The sequence below is a fragment of the Eubalaena glacialis genome, chromosome 5 (assembly GCF_028564815.1).
Source record: "Eubalaena glacialis isolate mEubGla1 chromosome 5, mEubGla1.1.hap2.+ XY, whole genome shotgun sequence".
NCBI lineage: Eukaryota > Metazoa > Chordata > Mammalia > Artiodactyla > Balaenidae > Eubalaena > Eubalaena glacialis.
In genome coordinates, this window is record NC_083720.1 from 64,802,607 (window position 1) to 64,826,532 (window position 23,926).

At 44.0% G+C, this 23,926-nt stretch overlaps 1 protein-coding gene across 7 annotated transcripts in view; it reads left to right on the forward strand.

Moving 5' to 3' along the window:
* TBC1D1 (TBC1 domain family member 1) overlaps window positions 1–23,926 on the forward strand; it is a 226,826-nt gene that overhangs the window by 68,897 nt on the left and 134,003 nt on the right. Inside the window, exon 1 of one of the 7 annotated variants that reach the window (XM_061192160.1) lies at window positions 22,386–22,624. The exons of the other annotated variants lie outside the window; for them this stretch is intronic. Within the exon in view, the coding sequence (XP_061048143.1) occupies window positions 22,595–22,624 (30 nt within the window). The 5' untranslated portion in view covers window positions 22,386–22,594. Of the gene's footprint in view, window positions 1–22,385; window positions 22,625–23,926 lie in introns of those variants that run through there. 7 annotated transcript variants of the gene reach the window in all.

Here is a 23,926-nt window from a genome sequence, read left to right on the forward strand (position 1 = left end):
TAAAAAACTAAAAATAGAACTACCATATGACCCAGCAATCCCACTACTGGGCATAAACCCTGAGAAAACCATAATTCAAAAAGAGTCATGTACCACAATGTTCATCGCAGCACTATTTACAATAGTCAGGACATGGAAGCAACCTAAGTGTCCATCAACAGATGAATGGATAAAGAAGATGTGGCACATATATACAATGGAATATTACTCAGCCATAAAAAGAAATGAAATTGAGTTATTTGTAGTGAGGTGGATGGACCTAGAGTCTGTCATACAGAGTGAAGTAAGTCAGAAAGAGAAAAACAAATACCGTATGCTAACACATATATATGGAATCTAAGAAAAAAAAAAAAAAAGGTCATGAAGAACCTAGGGGCAAGACGGGAATAAAGACACAGACTTACTAGAGAATGGACTTGAGGATATGGGGAGGGGGGAGGGTAAGCTGTGACAAAGTGAGAGAGTGGCATGGACATATATACATTACCAAACGTAAAATAGATAGCTGGTGGGAAGCAGCCGCATGGCACAGGGAGATCAGCTCGGTGCTTTGTGACCACCTAGAGGGGTGGGATAGGGAGGGTGGGAGGGAGGGAGATGCAAGAGGGAAGAGATATGGGAACATGTGTGTATGTATAACTGATTCACTTTGTTATAAGGCAGAAACTAATGCACCATTGTAAGGCAATTATAGTCCAATAAAGATGTTAAAAAAAAAAAAAAAGAACGACTTGAATAAAAGATCCTAGAGAAACATATATGGGAGTAAGTGCAAATAAGTTAATGAGTGAAAAAAGTGACCCAGGTTGATGTGTGGAATAGTGGTAAAATCTACAGAAGCTCCTTCAAGAAAAGGTTGAGGGACTTCCCTGGCGGTCCAGTGGTTAAGACTCTACGCTTCCACTGCAGGGGGCACGGGTTCGATCCCTGGTCGGGGAACTAAGATCCCGCACGCCATGCAGCGCAGCCAAATAAATAAATAAATAAATAAAAAACACTTTAAAAAAAAAAAGGTTGAGCATGAGGCAGGCCCAAGAGGTTGTTCATATGCATGGAGAAGTTTGGATGGTTAGTGTGATTAGCCTGGTATGTGGGGAGGGACAGTAGGCAGTAAGGATGAGTTCAGCTGAAAGTAATGGAATGTCCAGTTTGTAGTGGTTTACATCCTCATTTCTCTAAATGTGGTCCTTGGACAGCAGCATCACCTGGGAGTCTGTTGGGTTTTTTTTTTTAAATAAATTTATTTATTTATTTTTGGCTGCGTTGGGTCTTCCTTGCTGCGTGCGGGCTTTCTCTAGTTGTGGTAAGCAGGGGCTACTCTTCGTTGTGGTGCGCAGGCTTCTCACTGCGGTGGCTTTTCTTGTTGCGGAGCACAGGCTCTAGGCGTGCGGGCTTCAGTAGTTGTGGCTCGCGGGCTCTAGAGCGCAGGGTCAGTAGTTGTGGCGCACGGGCTTAGTTGCTCCATGGCACGTGAGATCTTCCTGGACCAGGGCTTGAACCCGTGTCCCCTGCATTGGCAGGCGGATTCTTAACCACTGCGCCACCAGGAAAGTCCCTTTAACTATGTTTTAATTTTTATTTATTTGAAAAATACTGTAAAGCACAAGCAAGTTAAGAGCCATATAAGAGTAATTACATAAGAATAATCTGATAAGTTTAAGAAATTGTAAAAAGTAAAATAGGAAAAAAGTAAATAGGCATTTATTGTTTTGTTCATTGTTTCTTTCTTCATTAGGATGTAAGTTTTGTTGAGGGCAGGGACTTTTTTGTTTGTTAACAGATATATCCTTATAGCCTACACAGTATCTGGCCCAAATAGGTGCTCAATAAATATTTGTGATAAATGAATGAATTTCCAGCAGATTATCCTCGTTGTGCTTTACTTTAACACATTTGAAATCTCCAAATGTTTTTTCCCTGTACCTCCCTTCTGTGCCTTTCCCCCTTGGCCTCATATAGTGTGTTCAAGGGGGTCAACTAGTTTTAATATTAATCTAGAGAAAAGGGAAGTACAGTAATGAATTCCCCCAGAGAGGTCACTTGATACCTGTCACAGTGAAACATAAAGGATATTGTTACCTGGTCCTTGGGGTTAGCTGCATCGCTCCCTCCCTCCCCTTGCATGCAAGCCCAAGCTGACCAAACGGACCTTTAGACTCCCTTTGTAGGTTGGGAGAACTTAGCTGTTGAGTTTGTGTAATATCACAGCAGCAGGACAATATGGCAGGCATATCCCTTCCTTTCCAAAGGAAGGAAAGAGATGAATACATATGATCCATGATATTGTGTGACACTTTCATCCCTCACAACCAGTGAGGGATAAAGTAATAAATAAAATCATCATTTTAGAAAGGAGGAAATTGATCTCACCACAAGAATGTAATAAAAAAGGGAAACAGTTGAGATTCCAACACAGCTTTTCTGACTCCAAACTCCATTTTTTTTAATCCTACACCACTTTTTCGTAAAAGTTCAGAACAGATTGTTTGACGTTTCTTTTTCTTCGTCATTACTTTGAAAAGGTCAATTCTGACATTTGATTTACATTTCCCGACAAGCCACGTATCATTTTCCTCCTCCCCTCCCTTCCTCTTTTCCTGCCGTTTTCATTTCTTGCATTTATAAGGCAATAGATGATAGTTTTTCATGATGTGCTGGAGATGGTATATTGTATTGAAAATGCCATACAAATAAAATTATAAGTAGTCACCAGTGGAAACCTACACTGGAAAATATGACTTCAGCTATAGTTCTGTGTTTTTTAAAATGCTATTTTTGCTGATCTCTACTTAGAGCCACAGAAACAGATGGCCACATTTGCTGGATTTGTTGCTAGTTTTTAAGCTTCCTTTTCTCATATACATTTATGGTGACCAAGTTTACTTTTAAAAACATATGCTAAGAAGAATGACATATTTTTCAGATTGAAGTTGTTTAGGAAAAAAGTATGCTTAAGAAACAGTCTGTAAAATCAAAAGAGGCGGATTTATCTCCTAGAAAACCCATTCTCTGATCAGGCTATTTCATCTCCAAAGCTTTCTGGCCTGTCTACCTCCCATTCCCAGCCAATAAATGCCAAACTCCTTAGCTTGGTGGTCAAGGGCCTTGCCCATCTGGTCTCAGATGATTTTTCAGACTTTTCCCTCTAATTCCAAGGTTTTGTGTTCTCTTCTCCAACAAAATAGGACTGTTTATTTTTATGACATAGTCAAGCTTTCCTCTTTTTGCTCACCTCTGTTTCTTTTACCCGAAGAGTTTTTTTCTTTCTTTACTTAAGTAAAGCATTTATTCCATCTCTCCTAGCTCAAATACCACCTCTTCCAGAAAGCTTTCCTGGATTGGATTTGCTCTCACACCTCTAGACCTCACCAGTTTATCCCTTCTTTAAGACACTTATACTACATCTTTTACTTTATTCTGCCCAAATTCAGAGAACCATTGTAAGGCTATTCATTTGTTTTAAATGAATGTGTCAAAACACTTTGAATGAAAGCAGTAGCAATAGTTTCTGTTAACGGTATAATGGTAAAAGGTTGCAGACAGGTGGGCTGCAGACTTTTTAAATTTGTCAACCATAGTGTTTGAAGCAAAGCAATTCCAGCTGAATGCCTGCAGCTTGGCATGTACACTGTGTTCCCTAGCGTCCCCACTGCCTGTTGCCTTCCACCTGGCATTTCACATATATATATATTCACTGCCTGACCTCAAGTTCAACGCTGCATGTGGCTGTTAATTACTCCATACATACCAGGTCCAAGTCATGGCTCTGTCATTTCCTAGCTAGTTGTCTTGGGTTAGAAGTAAGAGTTCTGTTAATATCTTTGAATGGCCTTTGTATTTGAGATGGGCCTTATGCAAAGAAACAGGTATGTTTTTGCACATGGACATGGGTCAGAGATTCCTGGAATGCACTGGAAAACAAGCATATTTATTATTAAACTGAAAGAACTCCCTGCAAAACTGCCTTCAACTTATCTCTAGGACTTAGTAACAGAAGTGACCCTTTGCTGCTGTGAATCAAGAGGCTGGACTGGGTTGGAGGAGGGTTGGCAAATGGATGCAGTCAGTACCACCCTCCTGTGTCCTGTGCCCATGCCAGACCTCATTACCTATGACATCACCGCTGAGCCCAGACAGGGCCTTGTGACTCTATCACCACTAAGTGCTAGATTTCTGCTCCCAACAGATCAGAGTTGGCAAAAGAGAGAAGTCAGGGTGAAAAATAATTTGGCACCTCACAGTTAGAAGAACGTTGGGGCGCTGCTTTAGTCAAAAATGGAAGACTTGGCTTTACTCAAGGTTAGTAAGAAGTGAAACTGTGTATCCAAAAGTACATTATAAATTAGGAAATGCTATAAATGTTGCTGTTTGTTTATTGGTTGCCCTCCGCTTTACCTAAGTGCTTTTGATCATTTCAAATGCCTGAACGATGGGCGTTAGCTCCATTTTATGGTTGTGGAAATAGGGCTTGGATGTTAAGTAAACTGGCCCAAGTCTCCAGACTCATAGTACGCTGTGCGCTGAGACCCCGCCCAGCTCTGTCTGACCTGGGGCTTCCCTCTTTGCACGAGGTCACGTGGCTCCCAGATCATGCTCTAGGCATGTAAGTTAGTTATTACGACAACAATTTCTGCTATAATTAACATTCTACTTAAATATAAAGTGGGTCATGTTCCTTCTTATTCTCCCGAACTGTCGCCTGGTTCTACCCTCCTTCCATACTGAGGCTCCTACTCTGGGGGATGTGTGAACAAGATTTGCTCCCGCAGAGAAATCAGCAGACAGGAAGTAGCAAAGGATAAAGGAGAAAAGGCCGGGGTCAGGTCAACAGCTTCCCACATCGTCTCTTTCCAGTCTTGCAGGAACAAGATAGAAACCTTAAGGAGGTCCTAGAAGCCAAAGGAGATAATCAAGAGAAGACTGAGAGTGAAGTGGAATGCTGAAAAAATAGGAAACACATTTGCAGGTTGGACTAACATTGATTATCCTAAAATGTCCGCATGGTTAAATAATATTCATGAACTCTCATCTTGCTTCTAACGTCTTATAACTTAAGCAGCTTTATGCCCGTGTCTTGGATTCTGTACAAGGTTTTGGTAGATGTCTGATGTCAATCTAGATCACCTGCGAGGCTTGAGGAGTTGCTCCGTGATTGCTGAATTCCAGGATTTAGTTAGCTTTCTAAATCAGGAATTGCTATTTATTGTATGTGTTAGTAGTTTTGCTGCTGCTACTGAAAGTGGGTGATAGTTATGTCTCTGAGCATCTTATTTCACAAAAAGCCAGCTAGATATGGCTGCTTAAGAACCATATGAGGCAGCCAGAGGCCAAGGGTCCAGATTCCTTCCCAAGCAAAGGATGCTCAAGAGTTGACCTCCAGAAGAGATACAAAGTCTCAGTCCTAGACTGCCACACTGTTCCTTATAGAAGAGTCATAATTTTGTGACCTTCTCTCCTGCTCACATTTCTCCCTGGAAGTTTGTTAAGTTTAAAAATTCGAGACAGATCATAAAATGTTTGAAAAATAATTATAAGTGGTTCTTTATTCACATTTTTTTGAATCTAAAGGTCATCCTTGATCATTCTCTCTCACTCATACTCTACCTTCCATCTATTTGTGAGTCCTGTTGGTTCTGTTTCCAAAATATGTCTTGAGTCCATCTGCTTCTACCTAATTTTCACTGTCACTATCCTGATCCAAGCCACCATCACAATGGCCTCCTAACTGGAGAACTGGTCTCTTGTTCCCACCTCTGACTCCAGTGTTCCTTTCTCTATTTAATGGTCAGAGTAACTGAGTAAAGAATTCAATCATGTAACTCCACTACCTAACCCACCAATAGTTCCCCATGACATTTAGAAAAAAGTACAGCACCTTACCATAGCCTTCAAGGCCTTGAGAAATCTGTCCCTTGCCTTTATCTTGAGCCATTTTCTACCTGACTCTCTCTGCTCTACCCACAGAGATACTTTTTTCCTTCCATTCACAGAGCCTTTGCACAAGCTTTTCTCCTAACTTGTGCCATGGCTGACTCATTTGGGTCTCAGTTTTAGTGTTAATAGAGGCCTATTGACTACACATTCTAAAGTAAGTCCCTTGCCCACGAGCCTTTCTCTCCCACATTACCTTGTTCCCTTCCTTCATGGCACTTAGCCATACTGTGTAATTACACATTTCGCTGGTTTCCTTATTTGCTTATTGCCTGTCTTCTCTATTAGATTGTGAACCCTATGAGGGCAGAGACTGTGTCTAGTTGGTTCACCATGAAGACTAAGTACTTACTCTTTCCCAGGAGCTGACCCTCTGGTGGGTTCTCTATGTAAGTAATCTTTGTCTTGGGTCAGTGTGCCACGCAAAGATGAGTTTCTATTAGGTGTGGGCATAAGCTCCTGCCTATCCATCGCCGCCTTCACCAGAACTGGGTTTCATCTATGAAAGAGGACATGGTACTGTGTGAATGCCAGGGCCCTGTTCTCCTGCAGCTTTCATATCTCTGTGTTTCAAACTCAGGCCAAGCACCACAGGCATATCCTATGACAAGACTGGAAGTATTGCTGGCGTCAGAATCCCTGGGTCTTAACCCCACCTCCTCCACTGATGGGCCGTGGACTTTGTGCAAGCTATGTAACTTCCAAAATTTTACCTCTTAAAACTGTCGTTAGAGACACTAAATGTGTCTAACTTCTGTTTAAATGTTTAGATGTTTAATGTTTAAATGTTTAATATCTAAATTCAAATGAAATTCTTAGCTTAATACACAGTAAGCACCTAAATGATATTTGTTACAGTAGAAGCTGAATAAATATTTGTTCAATGAATGAATGAATACATTTCTTAGCCTCTCAGACTTCAGTTTCATCACCTGTAAATAAAGAGGTTTAACAGGATGATAACTTTCCAGTCTGTGGATTTAGTTATGAGGATGTTAATAGTTGTGATAATTTTTGGTTATTATTTTGATTTTTTTTCAGGATTATTATGAGGAATGATAAAAAGTCAAATTCTAAACTGAAATAAAGCAAGTTGAACAAAAAACTGAATAGAAATGAAAATGTTTTAAAAATCACCCTAAATCCAATGATAACCTGGTCTTTGATTTAAAGTATGTCTGTCGTCAGCACAGGGCTTGCAGCTTCTCTGAGGGTCTTTAACATCTCCAGGACAGTAATTAATCATTTAGTGTAGGTATCTCTTCGGCAATGAACATGAACTCTTCTTTTCAGACATCTGTTTGCATATGCTGCCCTTGGCCTTGGAATATGAAGCCATTAAGAAAATACAAGCCAGGTCCTCTGCTAAAGTCAATAAAAAAGCATTTGGTTGAAGGTGTGCATATTTAAGAGACTACACTCATCTTTTAACTGATTGTCTTAATAGTATTGTTTCTAAATAATTGTTAAGTCAAAGAACAATTGGTAAGAATTAATATCCAGAATATATAGTGGATTTCTACAAATCAATTTTTTAAAAAAGACAACCCAGTAGAAAAATGGCCTGACAATGTGAATAGGCAATTTACAGGGGAGGAAACTTGAATAGCCATTTGACATATGAAAAGATGGGCAACTCACTAGCAACTAGGGAAAGGCAGACTCTTTAATTAATTTATTTTATTTTATTTTTATTTTTGGGTGCATTGGGTCTTCGTTGCTGCGCACGGGCTTTCTCTAGCTGCAGCAAACGGGGGCTACTCTTCGTTGCGTTGTGCGTGCTTCTCATTGCAGTGGCTTCTCTTTTTGCGGAGCACAGGCTCTAGGCACGGGGGCTCAGTAGTTGTGGCGCTTAGTTGCTCCGCGGCATGTGGGATCTTCCTGGACCAGGGATCAAACCCATGTCCCCTGCATTGGCAGGCGGATTCTTAACCACTGCGCCACCAGGGAAGTCCCAGGAAAGGCAGATTAAAGTGAGAAAAATAACATATCACACTGTAGATTAGCGAAATTTAAGAGCTTGGTAACATCAGGATTGGTGAGGTTGTGAGGAAACAGGAGCATAAGCATGCAGGTGGGAGTATAAATTGGCCCAGTGGCAGCAGAATGTGGCCATGTGCGTACAGCTGGAGATGTGAATACCCTTAACCCAGCAATTCCATTTCTAGGGATACATCATGGACACGTGCACGAAGAGACAAGGGTGTTGCTGCTATGGCAAAAAAAAAGGGGGGGGGTGTCTAAATTTCCATCAAAAAGGGAAGAGATAATTAAATTGTGCAATAATCACGCAACTTAATACAATTGAATACCATTCAGCAGTTAAAATAACACAGTGCTGAATATAAAAAAGCAATTTCTAAAAGAATATATACACTATGACACCATGTAGGAAAAAATGTAAAAGTACAAAATGCCACTTTATATTGTTTATATTGTTTGTGGATTGATACCTATGTGGTTAATATATAAAAACAGAGGCGGGGGAAGATACACCCAGTGCAGGATGGTGGTTACCTCTGGGGATGGAGGGGAAGAGCTGTATAAGCAACATTTTACTTCTTTTAAAAAAATGTACATAATGTGCAAAATATTTAAAACTGGGTGGTAACTACCTGCATATCTGTCATATTATTCTCTTTAATTTTTTTGAAATATTTTATAATAAAGGAGAAAACCTTAGAAAACAAGAATGCCATACGTAATAAAAAGTCCAGTATCAGATTCTACTCCTTTGTAGATTAGTGATCATCTTTTACCCTGCAGTGGGTAATTTCTACTTGGCCTTTGGGTGTGTCCTTAAGCCCTTCAGCCTCATATGCTGCTTGCAAGTCTTAGACCACTCCCCACCTCCGGGCCACCTCCCCCAAATGCCTTCTCTGCATGCTTTCTTAGCAACCTCTTTTTTCCTTCTAGCAGCACTTCTCACTTGGTCATGCAGTTTCCTGTTTGCTTGCTGTATGGGTCCACTGGACCCTATGACGTTCCTCTGGGGGGCAGGCGGCTTGTTTACTGTAGCATCCCTAGGGACGGGTGTGTGAATGTGTGCAACAGATATTTATCAAGTGACTTCGTGAATTAATGGAGATACTTCAGTGGCTTAAGTTCCATTGCTGTGCACATGGTGGGCCAGGGTTGGATACCTGAAATCACTGCTGGTTGGATTAAAACTATAAAGCAGCATTTGTTGGCCCAGAGGCGCCCTGTGCCTCTTTCTTGGATTTGGCCAGCTGTGGGCCCTTGGAGAGGAAGAGCACAGTGATGATTTTCACATAAGGCAACCTTGTCCTGGATTCACTGATACATCCAATCCAAGAATCAGATTCTCATTAAGCTATGCAGGGGCCACACCCCATCCAGCTGAATTTCCTGGGCACTGGGAGGTCAGGGTCCCCAGCCCATCAGCCAGGCCAGCTTTTCACAGGGAGGACCACTGCTCCCACCTCCCCAACACCCAACAGCCCAGTCCATGCTTTGTTCTGGCTTCAGGTCGGGTCTGTCTTGCCAGCCCCCAGCGTGGCCTCATTGGGGAGCCTGCTGCAGCCTCACTTCCTTCTTACTAGCCCCTGGCCCAGCTGGACCCTTGGGAAGGGCCCTGCTGCCTTAGCCTCAAAGAGAACTAGCTTTTTTTCCTTCCCTTTCTCTCTTATTCATTTGTTGATTCATTAAAATTTGCTACCATTTCAAGCTCATATCCATCTAGTCTCGCTGGCATTGGCTCAGCCCCTGGCTCTAAGAGAGAGGCAGAACTTCTGCCCTGACACAGCCCGCTGTTGGCTGCAAGCTGGTGGCTGTCTCGAGAACCTCTCTTGGCCAGACTAGATACCTGAAATCTTAGAGCACAAAGCTCTGTGTTGATAGCACTTAGGGCCATTTGCTTTCCTGACATTGCAGAGAGAGTCTCAGCTCTACCCAAGTAAGACCTTGGGTGAATGATTGATTTTACGTTGCTCAACCTCTGCTTCCTTGCTTGCAAAATAATAAATAACAGCTTGCAGCAGAGTTTTGAGATATTTAGGGTAGGAAAGTGGTTAAGTTGACATAGTGCTTGAGCCCGAATCCTGGTTCTGCCCCTTCAGTTTCCCCATCCTAAACAGGGTAATCCGGGTCCCAGCCTCATGCATTGTAAATGCTTAGAACAAATGCCTGATCCCTAAGGAGCGCAATTCAAAGGTTTGCTGGTGTTAGCAGTGTCAGGTAGACAGTAAGCACTCAATACACATCATGTTCTATTACTATTATTAGTACTTGTCTTAGTCTGTTTGAGATGCTATAACAAAAATGTACAAAATATATATATATATATGTATATATATACACACACACACAGACTGGGTTGCTTATAAACAGCAGCAATTTATTTCTCACAGTTCTGGAGGCTGGGAAGTCCCAGATCAAGGTGCTGGCAGATTCGGCTTCCTAGTTTATAGACGGCTGTCTTTTTGCTGTATCCTCACATGGTGGAAAGGAAGAAAGATCTCTCTGGAGTCTCTTTTATAAGGGCATTAATCCCATTCATGAGGGCTTCACCTTCATGACCTAATCATCCCCAAAGGCCCTGGGGGATTGGTTTGTTTTTTTTTAAATAAATTTATTTATTTATTTATTTTTGGCTGCGTTGGGTCTTCGTTGCTGCGCGCGGGCTTTCTCTAGTTGCGGTGAGCGGGGGCTACTCTTTGTTGTGGTGGGCGGGCTTCTCATTGCGGTGGCTTCTCTTGTTGCGGAGCACGGGCTCTAGGCATGCGGGCTTCAGTAGTTGTGGCGCGAGGGCTCATTCGTTGTAGCTCGCTGGCTCTAGAGTGCAGGCTCAGTAGTTGTGGTGCACGGGCTTACTTGCTCCACGGCATGTGGGGTCTTCCCAGACCAGGGCTGGAACCCATGCCCCCTGCATTGGCCGGCGGATTCTTAACCACTGTGCCACCAGGGAAGTCCGGCATTGGGTTTTAACATAGGAATTTTGGGAGGATGCAAACATTCATTCTATAGCATTCTGTCTCTGATCCCCCCAAATTCATGTCTTTCTTGTATGCAAAATACATTCATTACATCCTACCATCAAATCAAAAGTCTAAAGTCCAAAGCCTCATCTAAATATCATCTAAATCAGTTATGGGTGAGAGTCAAGATATGATTCAACCTGAGGCAAATTCTCTCTAGCTGTGAACCTGTGAAATCAAACAAGTTACGTATTTCTGGAGTACAATGGTGGGCCAGGTGTAGGATAGACAATCCTATTCCAAAAGAGAGAAATCAAGAGAGAAGAAGGTAATAGGGCCCAAGTAAGTCGAAACTACAAGGCAAACTCCATGAGATCTTAAGGCTTTAGAATAATCCTCTTTGGCTTGATTCTCTGCCCGTCAGCCCCACTGGGGCACAGGTCCCACCTTCTGGACACAGTGGGGCAGAAGTTCTGCCCCTACAGCTTTGCAGGGAGGGGTCTGACCCCCAGGGCTCTGGGAGGTCCAGCCCCCATGGCTTTGGAGTTGTGAGCATTAATGAGAATATATGAAAGCACTTGGTGTGTAATACGTGCTCAGTGGATGTTGTTCCTTCCTGACCCTCAATCTTGGAGAAGGAGTACCTCAAACAGGAGGCAGGTGACCCCTCCACTGTACTGTAGGCATTTGTTCTTGTCATCTTTCCCCCTGAGGCAAGAAACCAACTGTAGGTTGGAAAAGTTCCAAGTTGGCACCCTTGAGACCTTGAGACTGGGGAGCAGGTATGTTTTATTTCTACCTTGACCCTGAGCTAAGGCTGCCAGGAACAAACTCATCATGGGCATTTAATTTAGTACATATTCCATAGCGTTCCTGAGGGAAGGTTGGAAGGGACCTTGGAGATCATGAGTCTAACCTCCAAAATTTACAAGGTGAAAACAGGTCCAGAGATGCAACATGAGCCACCTGAGGTCACACAGCCAGTCATGGGCAAGTAGAAGCTAGCTGTGCCCACCTGGATGCCCAGCCCCCTGTTCCTCCTGGGCTGTCTCTGAAGCCACGCTGCCTCCGCAGAGAGAAAGGCTCCAAAGGGCTGGGTGCAAATCAATCTGTCCACTTTAGATAAATTCTGACCATCATCTGAAGGTTGAATTTATCTTCACCTCACTCAGAGCATAACCTCTACCATGTTCGAAAAACTCCAGGTGAGGAGAGCCGTGTTCAGGCTTCTCCACTTATAAGCAAGAAACGAAAGGTGATTCCAACACAAATGGAAAAGAAAAGCCATTTCCTCCTTCTTGTATCTTCTCAGCCTTTGCATATCCTGTCAAAGCCAACATAAGTTATGTACCTTCTCCAGCTGTGTAGAGAGACCAGGAAGCAGGTGCTGGTTTACTTTATAACCTATGCATTCCTTTGCTAAGCAGTGAGCCCAGAGAGACTTTTTATCTTAAAGTTTTTAGAGGGGCATGGACCTAAGAACATAGCACGTGGATCTTAGCTTCTGGAAAGTATACTCGTTCGGTGCACCTGAGCATTGTGCCGAGCAGAGTCAGGCACACGCCTCTTGGGGAGGTGTGAGTGTCCATGGCTTGGTGAACTTTTTATCGGAATCTCAAGCTCTGGTGAGGAGACAGATACGAACTGTTTTGCATGACTGTGCAGAGTGCGTGGCTCTGTACCAGGCACAGGTATCCGACATGGAAGAGTCACTCTGCCCCTTTCTGGGTGCTTGCTGTGCAGTTCTGATGCAAAATACGGAAGCACACGCGCAAAATACTGAGAGCATTGACAGAGAGTTTCACTGATGTTTAAAAGTTGGTTTTTTCAAGGGTTTTTTAAGAGCAGTTTTAGGTTCACAGCAAAATTGAGCAGAAGGTATTTCCCATATACTCCGCCCCCCCACAAATGCATAGCCTGCTGCGTTATCAACATCCCTATCCCTCACCAGAATGGTACATTTGTAACAGCTGGCAAACCTTCATTGACACATCATTATCACCCAAAGTCCATAGCTTACATTAGGATTCACTCTTGGTGTCGTACATTGTATGGGTTTGGACAAATGTATGTATATCCATACATACATCCATAATGATGGATATGTATCCATCATTATAATACCATACAAAGTACTGTCACTGCCCTAAAAGTCCTCTGTGCTCTGCCTACTCATCCCTTCTCTCCCACCTCCAACCCCAGGCAACCACTGATCTTTTTACTGTCTCCATAGTTTTGCCTTTTCCAGAATGCCATATATAGTTGGAATCATGCAGTATGTAGTGTTTTCAGATTGACTTCTTTCACTTATAATGTACATTTAAGGTTCCTCCATGTCTTTTCATGGCTTGATCACTCATTTCTTTTTAGCACTGAATCATATTCCATTGTCCCTATGTACCACAGTTTATTTATCCATTCACCTCCTAAAGGACATCTTAGTTTATTCCAAGTTTTGGTAATCATGAATGAAGATGCTATAAACAGCGGTGTGCAGGTTTTTGTGTGGACATAAATTTTCAACTCAGTTGGGTAAATAACAAGGAGTGTGATTGCTGGATTGAAACATAACACATTTAAAGAACTGGATGAAATTGAACAAATAAATTGTCTTAGAAGTGAGAAATCACTCTAATCAAGGGTAAACTAGACCACCTTTTTTGGGGGAAAAAAGGAAATTATGATTTAGTGTGAAAGAAGGGGAAAAGGAAGCTTTGGTCTGATTTTTATTCACTAATAGATTTGACCAGGAAACAGGAATTGACATTTTTCAGTCTAATTTTTTAAGGAAAAACATAACTTTCAGTGTAGGAAAAAAAGTTATTTTCTGGTGAAATTAGTGCTATGCTAAGTGGTGTTTTTCATGTTCCTATTAGAAATTATAATTAAAATATCTGAATTGAAAGCTAAGCATCTCTGTTTAGTTTTAACACAGGGTGAGGATATCAAAAATCTTTTGACTCCAAATTTTCACTGTGTTTTCTTTTATGAGCTCATTGCCACTGGGTTTTTCCATGAATTTGAAACGTGTGTGTGCAATACTTTGGAAAGATTATTTGCTTAAACTTTATAGACTGAGCTAAAAATAGAAAAACAGTGTTTCTATTTTTGGAATGTCTTACCAGCTAAAAAGTGAACACAGTTGCTGTATATATTAAGCAAAATATTGAGATGAGAACAGATATTTCAATAGCAAAATATATTAATTTAGCTGCTTTTGAAATGTCACAGTGAAACGAATTGATTGTTATTTCTACTGAAGAGAGAAGTTTGCATCATAAAGTAAATTTCTGTTCTAATAAGACTGCTGAGTGCAGAGAGAAAAAAAGCCATCCCCAAAATGTTCACTGGTGTGACTTAATTTTTGGGGGGATTTGTTACTCTCTGGTTCCCTCTAGAGCTCTAGAGTTACAAGTTCAATGGCTCCCTTTTTACACTGCAGAGACTTCTCAGGATTTCTAGCTGGGCTTCATCCAGTTTTTATTTATTTATTTTTTTTGGCTGTGCCTCACCGCTTGCGGGACCTTAGTTCCCTGACCAGGGAATTGAACCTGGGTCCCTGGCAGTGAAAGCGCTGAGTCCTAACCACTGGACCGCCAGGGAATTCCCAGCCAGCTTTTAATTTTGCAATGTAGTGAAGGTGGCTGGAGCTTGAGAACACTAAAAATGTTCGTGTTAAATTTGTTTACTGTTATTATGGCTAACAAACTACAACTTGATGCACAAAATCAAAACATGACATCAGAGACCTTAATTTAAACGTTGACACAGCTCTATCAAAGTAGAGTGTTCTTCAGCTAATTCCCTGCATTTATTGTCTACCTCCAAATAAGTCTTCACAAAATTTATCTTTCCACTCTGTACTTTCACTTATTGACCAATTTATTGAGCATCCTTTGCTCTCAGGTTGGTCTTCAAATAGTCTTGCCACCCAAAGACTCCATTTTGAATCTGGCATCATTTAAAATGTGAGTACAAGTGTGTGCTTGAGAGAAAGCAAGAGATGTAGACAGGTAATGAGACACAGTATGTGTGGGGAAGAGAAAAGCGAGATTAGCAGTGTGAGTGAGCAGGACCCATTTCTTAGGGAGGAATATCTGAACTCTCTGAAAGTGTGACAGGCTAGTAATGCTTGTGCACACCAAGTCTCTGCCCGGAATGACAGGAATTTACCAGCGAAACTTGGATGATTCACGGCATGGCTTATAGAGTGAAAGTAACAAATGGAGCACAGTCATACCTCTAGACATAGCAACCCATAAAAAGGGAGAGGAAAATATTGAGATATGTCGGGGGGGCCCAACCGTGCCAGAATTAGTTTTGGCTAACACACAATCTCTTCTTTGCTCTCAACTGTTTGTCTATAAACCCAGCCATGAACTTGAGATCTCCAGCCCATCACTTCTGTTCTGTTTCTGTATTTATAATAGTCATACTGTATTAGGGGTCTCCAGAAAACCAGAACCAATAGGATATATTAGAGAGAGATACATAAGAGGAGATTTATTATAGTAATTGGCTCATATGGTTATGGATACCAAGAAGTCCCATGATCTGCCGTCTGCAAGCTGGAGAACCAGGAAAGCCAGTGGTGTATTTCAGTATAAGTCTGAAGGCTTGAGAGTCGGGAGGGCTGATGGTGTAAGTCCTGGTCTGAGTCTAAAGGCCTGAGAACCAGGAGCACTGATGTCTGATGGCAGGAGAAGATGGCGGTCTCAGCTCAAGCAGAAAGAGAGAGAGAGAGAGAGAGCGTATTCTCTCTTCCTCCACCTTTTTGTTCTATTCAGAACCTCAATGGATTGGATAATGTCCACCAAACATTGATGAGGGCGATCTTCTTTACTCAGTTGACCAGTTCAAATGCTAATCTCTTCCAGAGATACCCTCACAGACACACCAGAAATAATGTTGATCAGCTATCTGGGCAGCCCTTAGTGACACATGAAGATTAACCATCACACATACCCATCATTAACCTACAACAATCACTGCTACTGCTGCTACTGAAGTTTCTTCTTCTTCTTCTCCTTCTCCTTCTCCTTCTTCTTCTCCTCCTCCTCCCCCCCCTCCTCCTTCTCCTTCTCCTTCTTCTTCTTCTTCCCCTTCCCCTCCTCCCCCTCCTCGTCCTCCTCCTTCTCCTATAGCTAACATCCGCTAACATTTCCTAAGCACCTACTGTGTGCAAGGATTCAGTCTGAGTGCTTTATATGCATCCCATTTAATCCTGAAACTAGCCCTTTGAAGTGTGGGTTCCATTATTATACAAGCTTAGGGAGATAATTTATGTAAAGTCATTAAACCATCATCACATAGAGGGATTTTAAAAATTGAGATATAATTCACATGCCATGAAATTTGGGGGTTTAGTATATTCACAGAGTTGTGTAACCATAACATAACCACTATCTAATTCCAAAATATTTTCATCACCTCTAAAAGAAACCTCATACTCTTTAGCAGTCACTCTCCATGTTTCCTGCTTCCTAATCCCTGGAAACTACGAATCTTTCTGTCTCTTTCGATTTGTCTATTCTGGATATTTCTTATAAATGGAACTATACAATATATAGTATTTTGTGTCTGGCTTCTTTCACTTAGCATAATGTTTTCAAGGTCCATTTACGTTGTAGCATGCATTGGTACTTTACCACTTTTTATGACCAAATAATATTCTGTTGTGTGGGTACACTATCCATTCATCAGTCGATGGACATTTGGGTTGTTTCCACTTTTTAGCCATTATGAATAATGCTATTGTGAACATTCATTACAATTGTTTTCATGGACATATGTTTTCAATTCATACAGAGGGACTTTTTTCATGACTTTTCTGGATTTGATAGTATCTCAGCAAATATTTTTTCTGGGGATTTCCCCTGTGGCGCAGTGGATAAGACTCCGCGCTCCCAATGCAGGGGGCGGGGGTTCGATCCCTGGTCAGGGAACTAGATCCCATGCAGGGGGCTGGGGTTCGATCCCTGGTCAGGGAACTAGATCCCACGTGCATGCCGCCACTAAGAGTTCTCATGCCACAGCTGAGGAGCCTGCCTGCCGCAACTAAGACCCGGTGAAACCAAATAAATAAATAAATATTAAAAAATATATATTTTTTCTGGAAACAAATTTTTATGCCAGTGAGGGATGACTGCACACCCCCAAACTGCCATTTACTAAAATGCTCTCTCTGCAATGTGAGCTCTGATTTCTATTCTATCTGTCCTGGTAAGGCTTGATTTTCAGAGATGAGCCCCAATCCTTCATGCCAGCTTGTCCTTCTTCCTGGAAAACCCACTCCCTCATCTCCATCTGTAAAAGTCCTGATGTCTTCCAGCGAGGATGCTGGCTCTTCCTTTGCAGCCGGAAGTTATCTTTCGTTCCTTTGGGACTCGGTGGAGCTTCACCTGGGCCCTTCTCGGCACTTTTCACTCTTCCCTGCTACGCTGTGTGCCTATGCTTCAGGTCTGATCATCTTTGCTATTCCTTGCTAGGACACGTGTTTGCTTTACACAATAGGTGCTAATGAATATTCAGGAACTGATTCTTGATCAGTTGCTGTGATATCGTGATTTATAATAGGAAATATATTTTTGGGCTTTGTCCCCCTTTCCGGCACAGAGCTCCTAAAACCCTTGGAATTTCCTGCGAAGAGAACAATGAAGGTGTCTTTTGTTATGTTAATCAGTTGACTTTTGGAAAGCCCCTAGGTCCCTTTAGCATGCAGGTTGGTTGCTAGGGGAACCAACCTTGTGATTAGAAGGTTGAAACTTTCAGTCCCACCCCCTGAACTCCGCGGAAGGGAGAGGGGCTGGAGAGTGAGTTCAATCGCCAAAGGCCAATGATGTAATCAATCATGCCTATGTATGAAGCCTCCATAAAAACCCAAAAGGATGGGGTTTGGAGAGCTTCGGAGTTGGTAAACAGGTGCAGATTTGAGGAGAGTGGTATTTGAGAAAGAGCATGGAAAGTTCCCCCCGCCGCACCTTGTTCCCCATAACTTGCCCTGTGCATCTCTTTCATTCTGCCGTTCCTGAGTTATATCCTTTTATAATAAACTGGTGATCTAGTAAGTAAAATGTTTCCCTGAGTTCTGTGAGCTACTCTAGCAAATTAATTGAACCCAAGGATGGGGTCATTGGAACCGGTTGGTCAGAGGCACAGGTGACACCCTGGACTTGGGATTGGTGTCTGAAGTTGGGAGGGAGGGCAGTCTTGTAGGACTGAGCCCTTATTCTTTGAGATCTGATACAATATCCAGGTAGATAGTGTCAGAATTGAGTTGAATTGTAGGACACTTAGCTGGTGTCCCGCAATAGCATGGTGATGTGGGAAGAAAAGCCAAAACAAAACACATTGTAACTGCTGTCAGAATCCTAGTTACCAAGTGCCAAGTGGTTCTGATTCACTTGAAACCAAGTCGAGTTTCCTTGTGGAGTTGGTGTCACAATGGCTCTATTTTTAACCAGGTCTTGTGGCAGGGAGGAACAGGTTGCAGAGTGAGGTCATGCTTCCTACCTCTGCGCCCTCCACATTTCAGTTGGTGGAGAGCAGCCTGTCAGCATCTCCTGAACTCTCAGGAGGTATTGCTGTCCTTGACCCTTGCTCCTCTTCAAAGGAGGAACACAGAAGGGCAGGAGTGTCAGGTTTATTTGGGGAGTTATGATCAGGCTTAGTAGATGAGTACCTCTTCCAGTTCCTGGGTTTACCCCCCTTTTTAGTCCTCCTTTAATGTCTCAGGAAAACTGATGGTGAGACATTAAAGCTTCCTTTTAAAGTTACTTAGACAGTAGTCTCAGATTTTCTGTAGAGCCTACTTATTTAGATCTGTGCAGTCCTATTCAGATAGCCTATTGCTCTCCACAGAGCAACTGTTTTTTTTTTTTTTTTTTTTTTAAACAAGGGATCTAGAACTATGCAAGTGGTTGGTTCTCAATCCTGGCTGATAATCAGAATCTCTCTCTCTCCCTGCCCCCCCTCACTCTCTCTCTCTCTCTCTCTCACACAGACACACATACACACACACACACACACACATGATACACACTCCTCCAAGCTCACACATTTTGCTTGGCTGGGTGGAGTGTTTTAATAATTGAGCATGCATTCTCCAAGATGCCACAGTTCATTCATTCCTTATTGTCTCATACCTGGCCCTCTGCACACATTTATATGACCTACCTGCTCTTTGAGGTCTCTGAGCATTCCACCCTGCCACAGAGCAGCCAAATCATCTGCCCTCCTTCCTCACCCACTCACCTTGTCATCACAGGTAACTCTGATAGAAAATCAGGGCTGGGAACCATCAGCATCTTTGAGCAATGATTATTCTGTCTGTAAGCGTTCTCGATTCTGGCTGAAAAAGAATCAATGGGGAGCTATTAAAAATTACCCATGCCCCCTCTACGTACAGTCCTTCCCTGGGGGAATATACAGTTTCTTAGAGAAGGATACATTTTTCAGATCGGAGAAATAGATTTTAAGGAAAATTGTTTTGAATGTGAGATCTGTTAGATTGTCTGATGTAAAAGTTTCCCTTTAATGAACTTCCAGATTATAATAGAATTTCTGTTGGCAAGCTACACGTTGGCAGGGAATGAAGAACTTTCATGTAATATTTAGTGTTAGAGCCCCAGACGTTACTATCAAGTCCACCCATTGGAAAGGTTCTTACGTTCCCATTAAATGAGTGATTCTGCCCAGATCAGGCAGGGAGACCTGGAGCAGATGGAGATGGAGACCTGAGTCTAAAATCATGTAAGGTTTAGGCAAGTGCAAACCAGAAACTGCAGGAGACTCCACATTGATGTGTATATACATGGAGAATTGGGTCCAGGTTTAGTTATTTAATTAATTAAGTAATTAATTTTTGGCTGCGTTGGGTCTTTATTGCTGCGCGCCGGCTTTTCTCTAATTGGCGACGAGCGTGGGCTACTCTTCATTGCGGTGGCTTCTCTTGTTGCGGAGCACGGGCTTTAGGCGTGCGGGCTTCAGTAGTTGTGGCACATGGGCTCAGTAGTTGTGGCTCGCGGGCTCTAGAGCGCAGGCTCAGTAGTTGTGGCACACGGGCTTAGTTGCTCTGAGGCATGTGGGATCTTCCCAGACGAGGGCTCAAACCCGTGTCCCCTGCATTGGCAGGAGGATTCTTAACCACTGTGCCACCAGGGAAGTCCAGGGGTCCAGGTTTAAACAATGAAGCCTGGATGTCCTTATTTCACCTGTCATATTGTAACTGTCATATTCAGGATTTAGTTTTAAACTTTTTTTTTGCAAGAAGTGCAATTTTCCTTCTAAATTTAATGTAATTTCTCTTTTTTGCCTTCTTACCTCCTGCTGAAGAAGTAGAAAGTTTATCTCAGTCAGTTGGAGGTAATTCAGGTTTCTGTAGTCCATTTCGGGTTCCCCTCATCCTTTCCCCTGAGTTGCTTCTCAGTCCTGGGCATTTTCGTAGAGCTCAGGCTAGGGATTGGAGTGATGGTGTGTGATGACATTTGTCATCCATCCAGCTTATCATGCCTGGTCCTCAGCTGCCCAGCCACTCCCATCACAACGATGTTGCTTCCCCGTAGTTCTCCAGGTCTCTCTCTGCTGAGCTAGTTCACGCCATCGCAAGGATGAAGGACAGTTTTAGCTGTTCTCTCCAGGGGCTGTTGGTCAGTTACATTATTTTAAGGCCAATGTCAGTGAATCTCATATACTAGTGCATTTCAAACTTTATGTATATCCTAGCCACCTGAAGTCATGGTAAAATGAAGGTTCTGACTCCGTAGGACGGGATATTAGGGCAGGGTCTGAGAGTCTGCATTTCTAACAATTGCCAGGTGATGCCAAGGCAGCTGGTCCATGGATCACACTTTGAGTAGTGAGGCTGTGGTGGCCATAAAGGCTCTTACTTTGATGGAGCTCTCAGCCTCTATCTCTTCTGCTTGCTTGGGGAAGTAATGTGATAACAGAGGAAGATTTGGTTAAATGGCTGCAAATGCACTCCCATTTTCCACCTCTTAATTTCTTTTGGGAACATCACTGCTGAAAAGAATAGCACTTCCCTAAGATGCTCTGAAGGCCCTTTTCAAGTACCCAGGTAGGCTTTGTTAGAATGCTGTCAGTCTTGACTTTCACCATGCCTTTATCATTTATCTTGTTCCCATGTACCCTACCTGGGAGGAGAAAAAAAAGATAACACCCCTCCCTCCACCGTGGTCCTCTCTTGGTATTTATGTGCTTGTGTAATCCCCTCACCTTGAGTGTGGACTAGACTGAATGCGGCAGAAGTCTTGGGATGTCACTTCTGAGATTAGTTTATAAAACCATTGACTTCCTTCTTGGACACATGCTTTTCCTTGGATCACCTGTGCTAGGGGATGCAGGCTGCCATATTGTGAGCAGCCCTATGGGGAGAACCACATGCTGCAGGAAGAAACTGAGGCCTTAAGTCCAAGAGCCTGCAAGGAACTGAATCCTGGGAACAACTATGAGCTTGAAAGTGGATCCTTCAGTCCCAGTCTTGAGATGACTGCAGCCCCGGCTAACAGACCTTGAGTCAGAGGGACCAGCTAAGATGCTCCCCGGATTTTTGACCCACAGAAACTGTTGTTTCCAGCTTCATAGTTTTGGGGTAATTTGTTATGCAGCAATAGATAACGAATATACCCACCTAACTCAGATGCCAGGCATTTGGGGAACTTCATTAAAATGTCCTACTGGCCTGTCATGAAGATAAGGCACAATTAATATGACAAGAGGAAAGAAGCAAAATTATGGGGTTAGGGTGGCTATTTGGCTTGAGGAACTCAGTGAGTGGCTCCATATGACACATATATTTACACATTGGTTATTAATGTGTCCTTTGGCCTTTTTTATTTTTCCAATGTGCAACTCTTGGGTGTCTGAGTTCGAAACTCAGCTTAACCTCTGTACCTATAAACTGACTACACTGCTTATCATCTTGCCTTGGGAGAGAAGAAAACTGGTGAAACCAACATTTCTCACGTTGCTGAAACCTCCCAGCTGGCAGGAACTGAAGGTTCTTTTTCCACCGCCCCTTTTCTAGTCTCAACAGCTGAGTTTTCTGGCTCCAAGAAAACCACCTTTGATTATATAAAGGTATTAGGAGTTAGGGGAACACTAGCCCTTTTGTTACCAGCAATCCGGAGCGTTTAGGAAGAAACGCTGCGGGGGCGACGGTAACCCCTGGAACGCTGGGCGGGCTTTGTGTTTGCTCCAACTCTGGGGCTTTTACCGAACCTCAAGGAGAGGAATTCCTGGCTTTCTGAAAGTTGGGCGAAACGGACCCCAGAGGCCTAGAAAGCCGCGTCCCTAGCCGTTAGGGCTTACGACTCCTCCCCCAGTAGCCGCGCAGCCGGGGGCGTCCCGGAGGAGGGCGACCCCCGCGGGTCCCAACTTCCCGCCGCGAGCCGAGCGTGGGGGTGGGCGGGGTGGGGGCGGGGTCGGCCGCGCTCCCTCCCCTCCGCTCCCCTCCCCCACTCTCCCCACCCACTTCCCTTTCTCGGCCGGGCAGCTCTGCGGGCGCGACCTCTCTGGGCAGTGACGAGCAGGGAGGAGCCCGCCGCCGCCGCCGCAGCCGCCACCGCCACCGCCGCCGCCGCCGCCGCGGGGGGAGCCATGCCCGGGCCCAGCCGCGCCCCGAGCCCGCCCCCGGCTGCCCGCCGCCCCTCGGGCCGGCGGCGGGAGTGAGCGGGAGCTGCGGGCGACGAGCCTCCGCCCGGCCCGCGATGTCACCATTGTTCAGCTGGGTGGCCAAGGTAGGCGGCGTCGGGGCCGCGTCGGGACGGCGCCCTTTACGGTAGCTGACGGCCCGGGAGCCGGCGTCCGGGCGGGCGCGGCTTGGGGAACCTTGGTAACCGTCGGGCCGCGGGGAGTCCGGAGCGCGGAGAGCGCCCGCGGCCTTGGGGGTGGAATACGACCGCGGCGGGGGCGCCCCGCTGCCCGAGGACCGCTGCCGGAGAGCGGCCGAGGCGGCCCGGGTCGTTCACCAGGTGGTTCTCATTCATTAGCGTTTCTTCCCCGTGGGGCGAACGGGCCAGTGGCGTCACGCCCATTTCACAGGTGGGGAGAGTGAGGCTCGACGCCGGGCGGGTGGGCTTCTCCGGCTCCCGAAGTCCCCCTACCCGCACGCCGCGGATTCACCGCGAGGTGTTTCCTGGCGGCGGGAGCTCGTGCGTCAGCCTCCCGGGTACAGGTTTGTGCTCGGTTGTCTGGGATAGTGCACTGAGGATTCCCGAAGGCTGAACTTGGTGCGCTTAGAGGATGTCTGTCTTTTGTTTTTAACTCGCTGGTTTCCAGGGGCAGGTTTTGGAGTCTGAATTTTAGTACATGTGCTGCAGAAGCGAGCACGGAGTCTGAATTTTAAACGTAAGTTCTTTCTATTTCCTTAAAGTTTTATTTTTAGAACATTGGCGCCTTCAGAATCACTAAGCGTTACGAGTCCGGGCCGATTCCACTATCGCGAAGATGAAGGGATTGGAGTGGATTTCTAGAGTTCTCATCAGTTTGAGAAGGCAGGAATAGAATAATACCCTCCCGGAGTACCAGGTGTTTGTGTGTTTTGAATGATGCAGCTCTCAAAGCTTCCACAGGTCGGCGGGTTAATGGGGCACCTTCCTCGCGCCCCACGGGCTCCTCTCTTTGCCAGCCCCTTCGCAGAGCTCGCTCTTGGTGTATGGCAGGTTGGTTGAGCAATAAACTCATAGTGGGAGAACCCATTAGCCGTTCTGTGACCCTTTACAAATAATAGGTGGTGGTATCTCTAGTTATGATGCAGCGCTTTTAGAGTGTTAAAGTACATTTTTATAAATACCTATTTATGAGACAGATAAAGCTTTGCCTATCATTTAAGTGGTAATAAACTGGAGACACAGAAACCGGATAACACTAGTTATTAGACGGGCACTACCCATCCTCACCAGAATCTTCACTTCCTGAAACATAGCTAGTAGTAAAGTGAAGTGACTTTCAAACAAGTTGTGAGTTGTTATAAGGTAGTTTTGTACTGAAGAAAAATTAATAATGCCCAGGTTTTCTGGCTTGAAGTGATAGCTAATTTT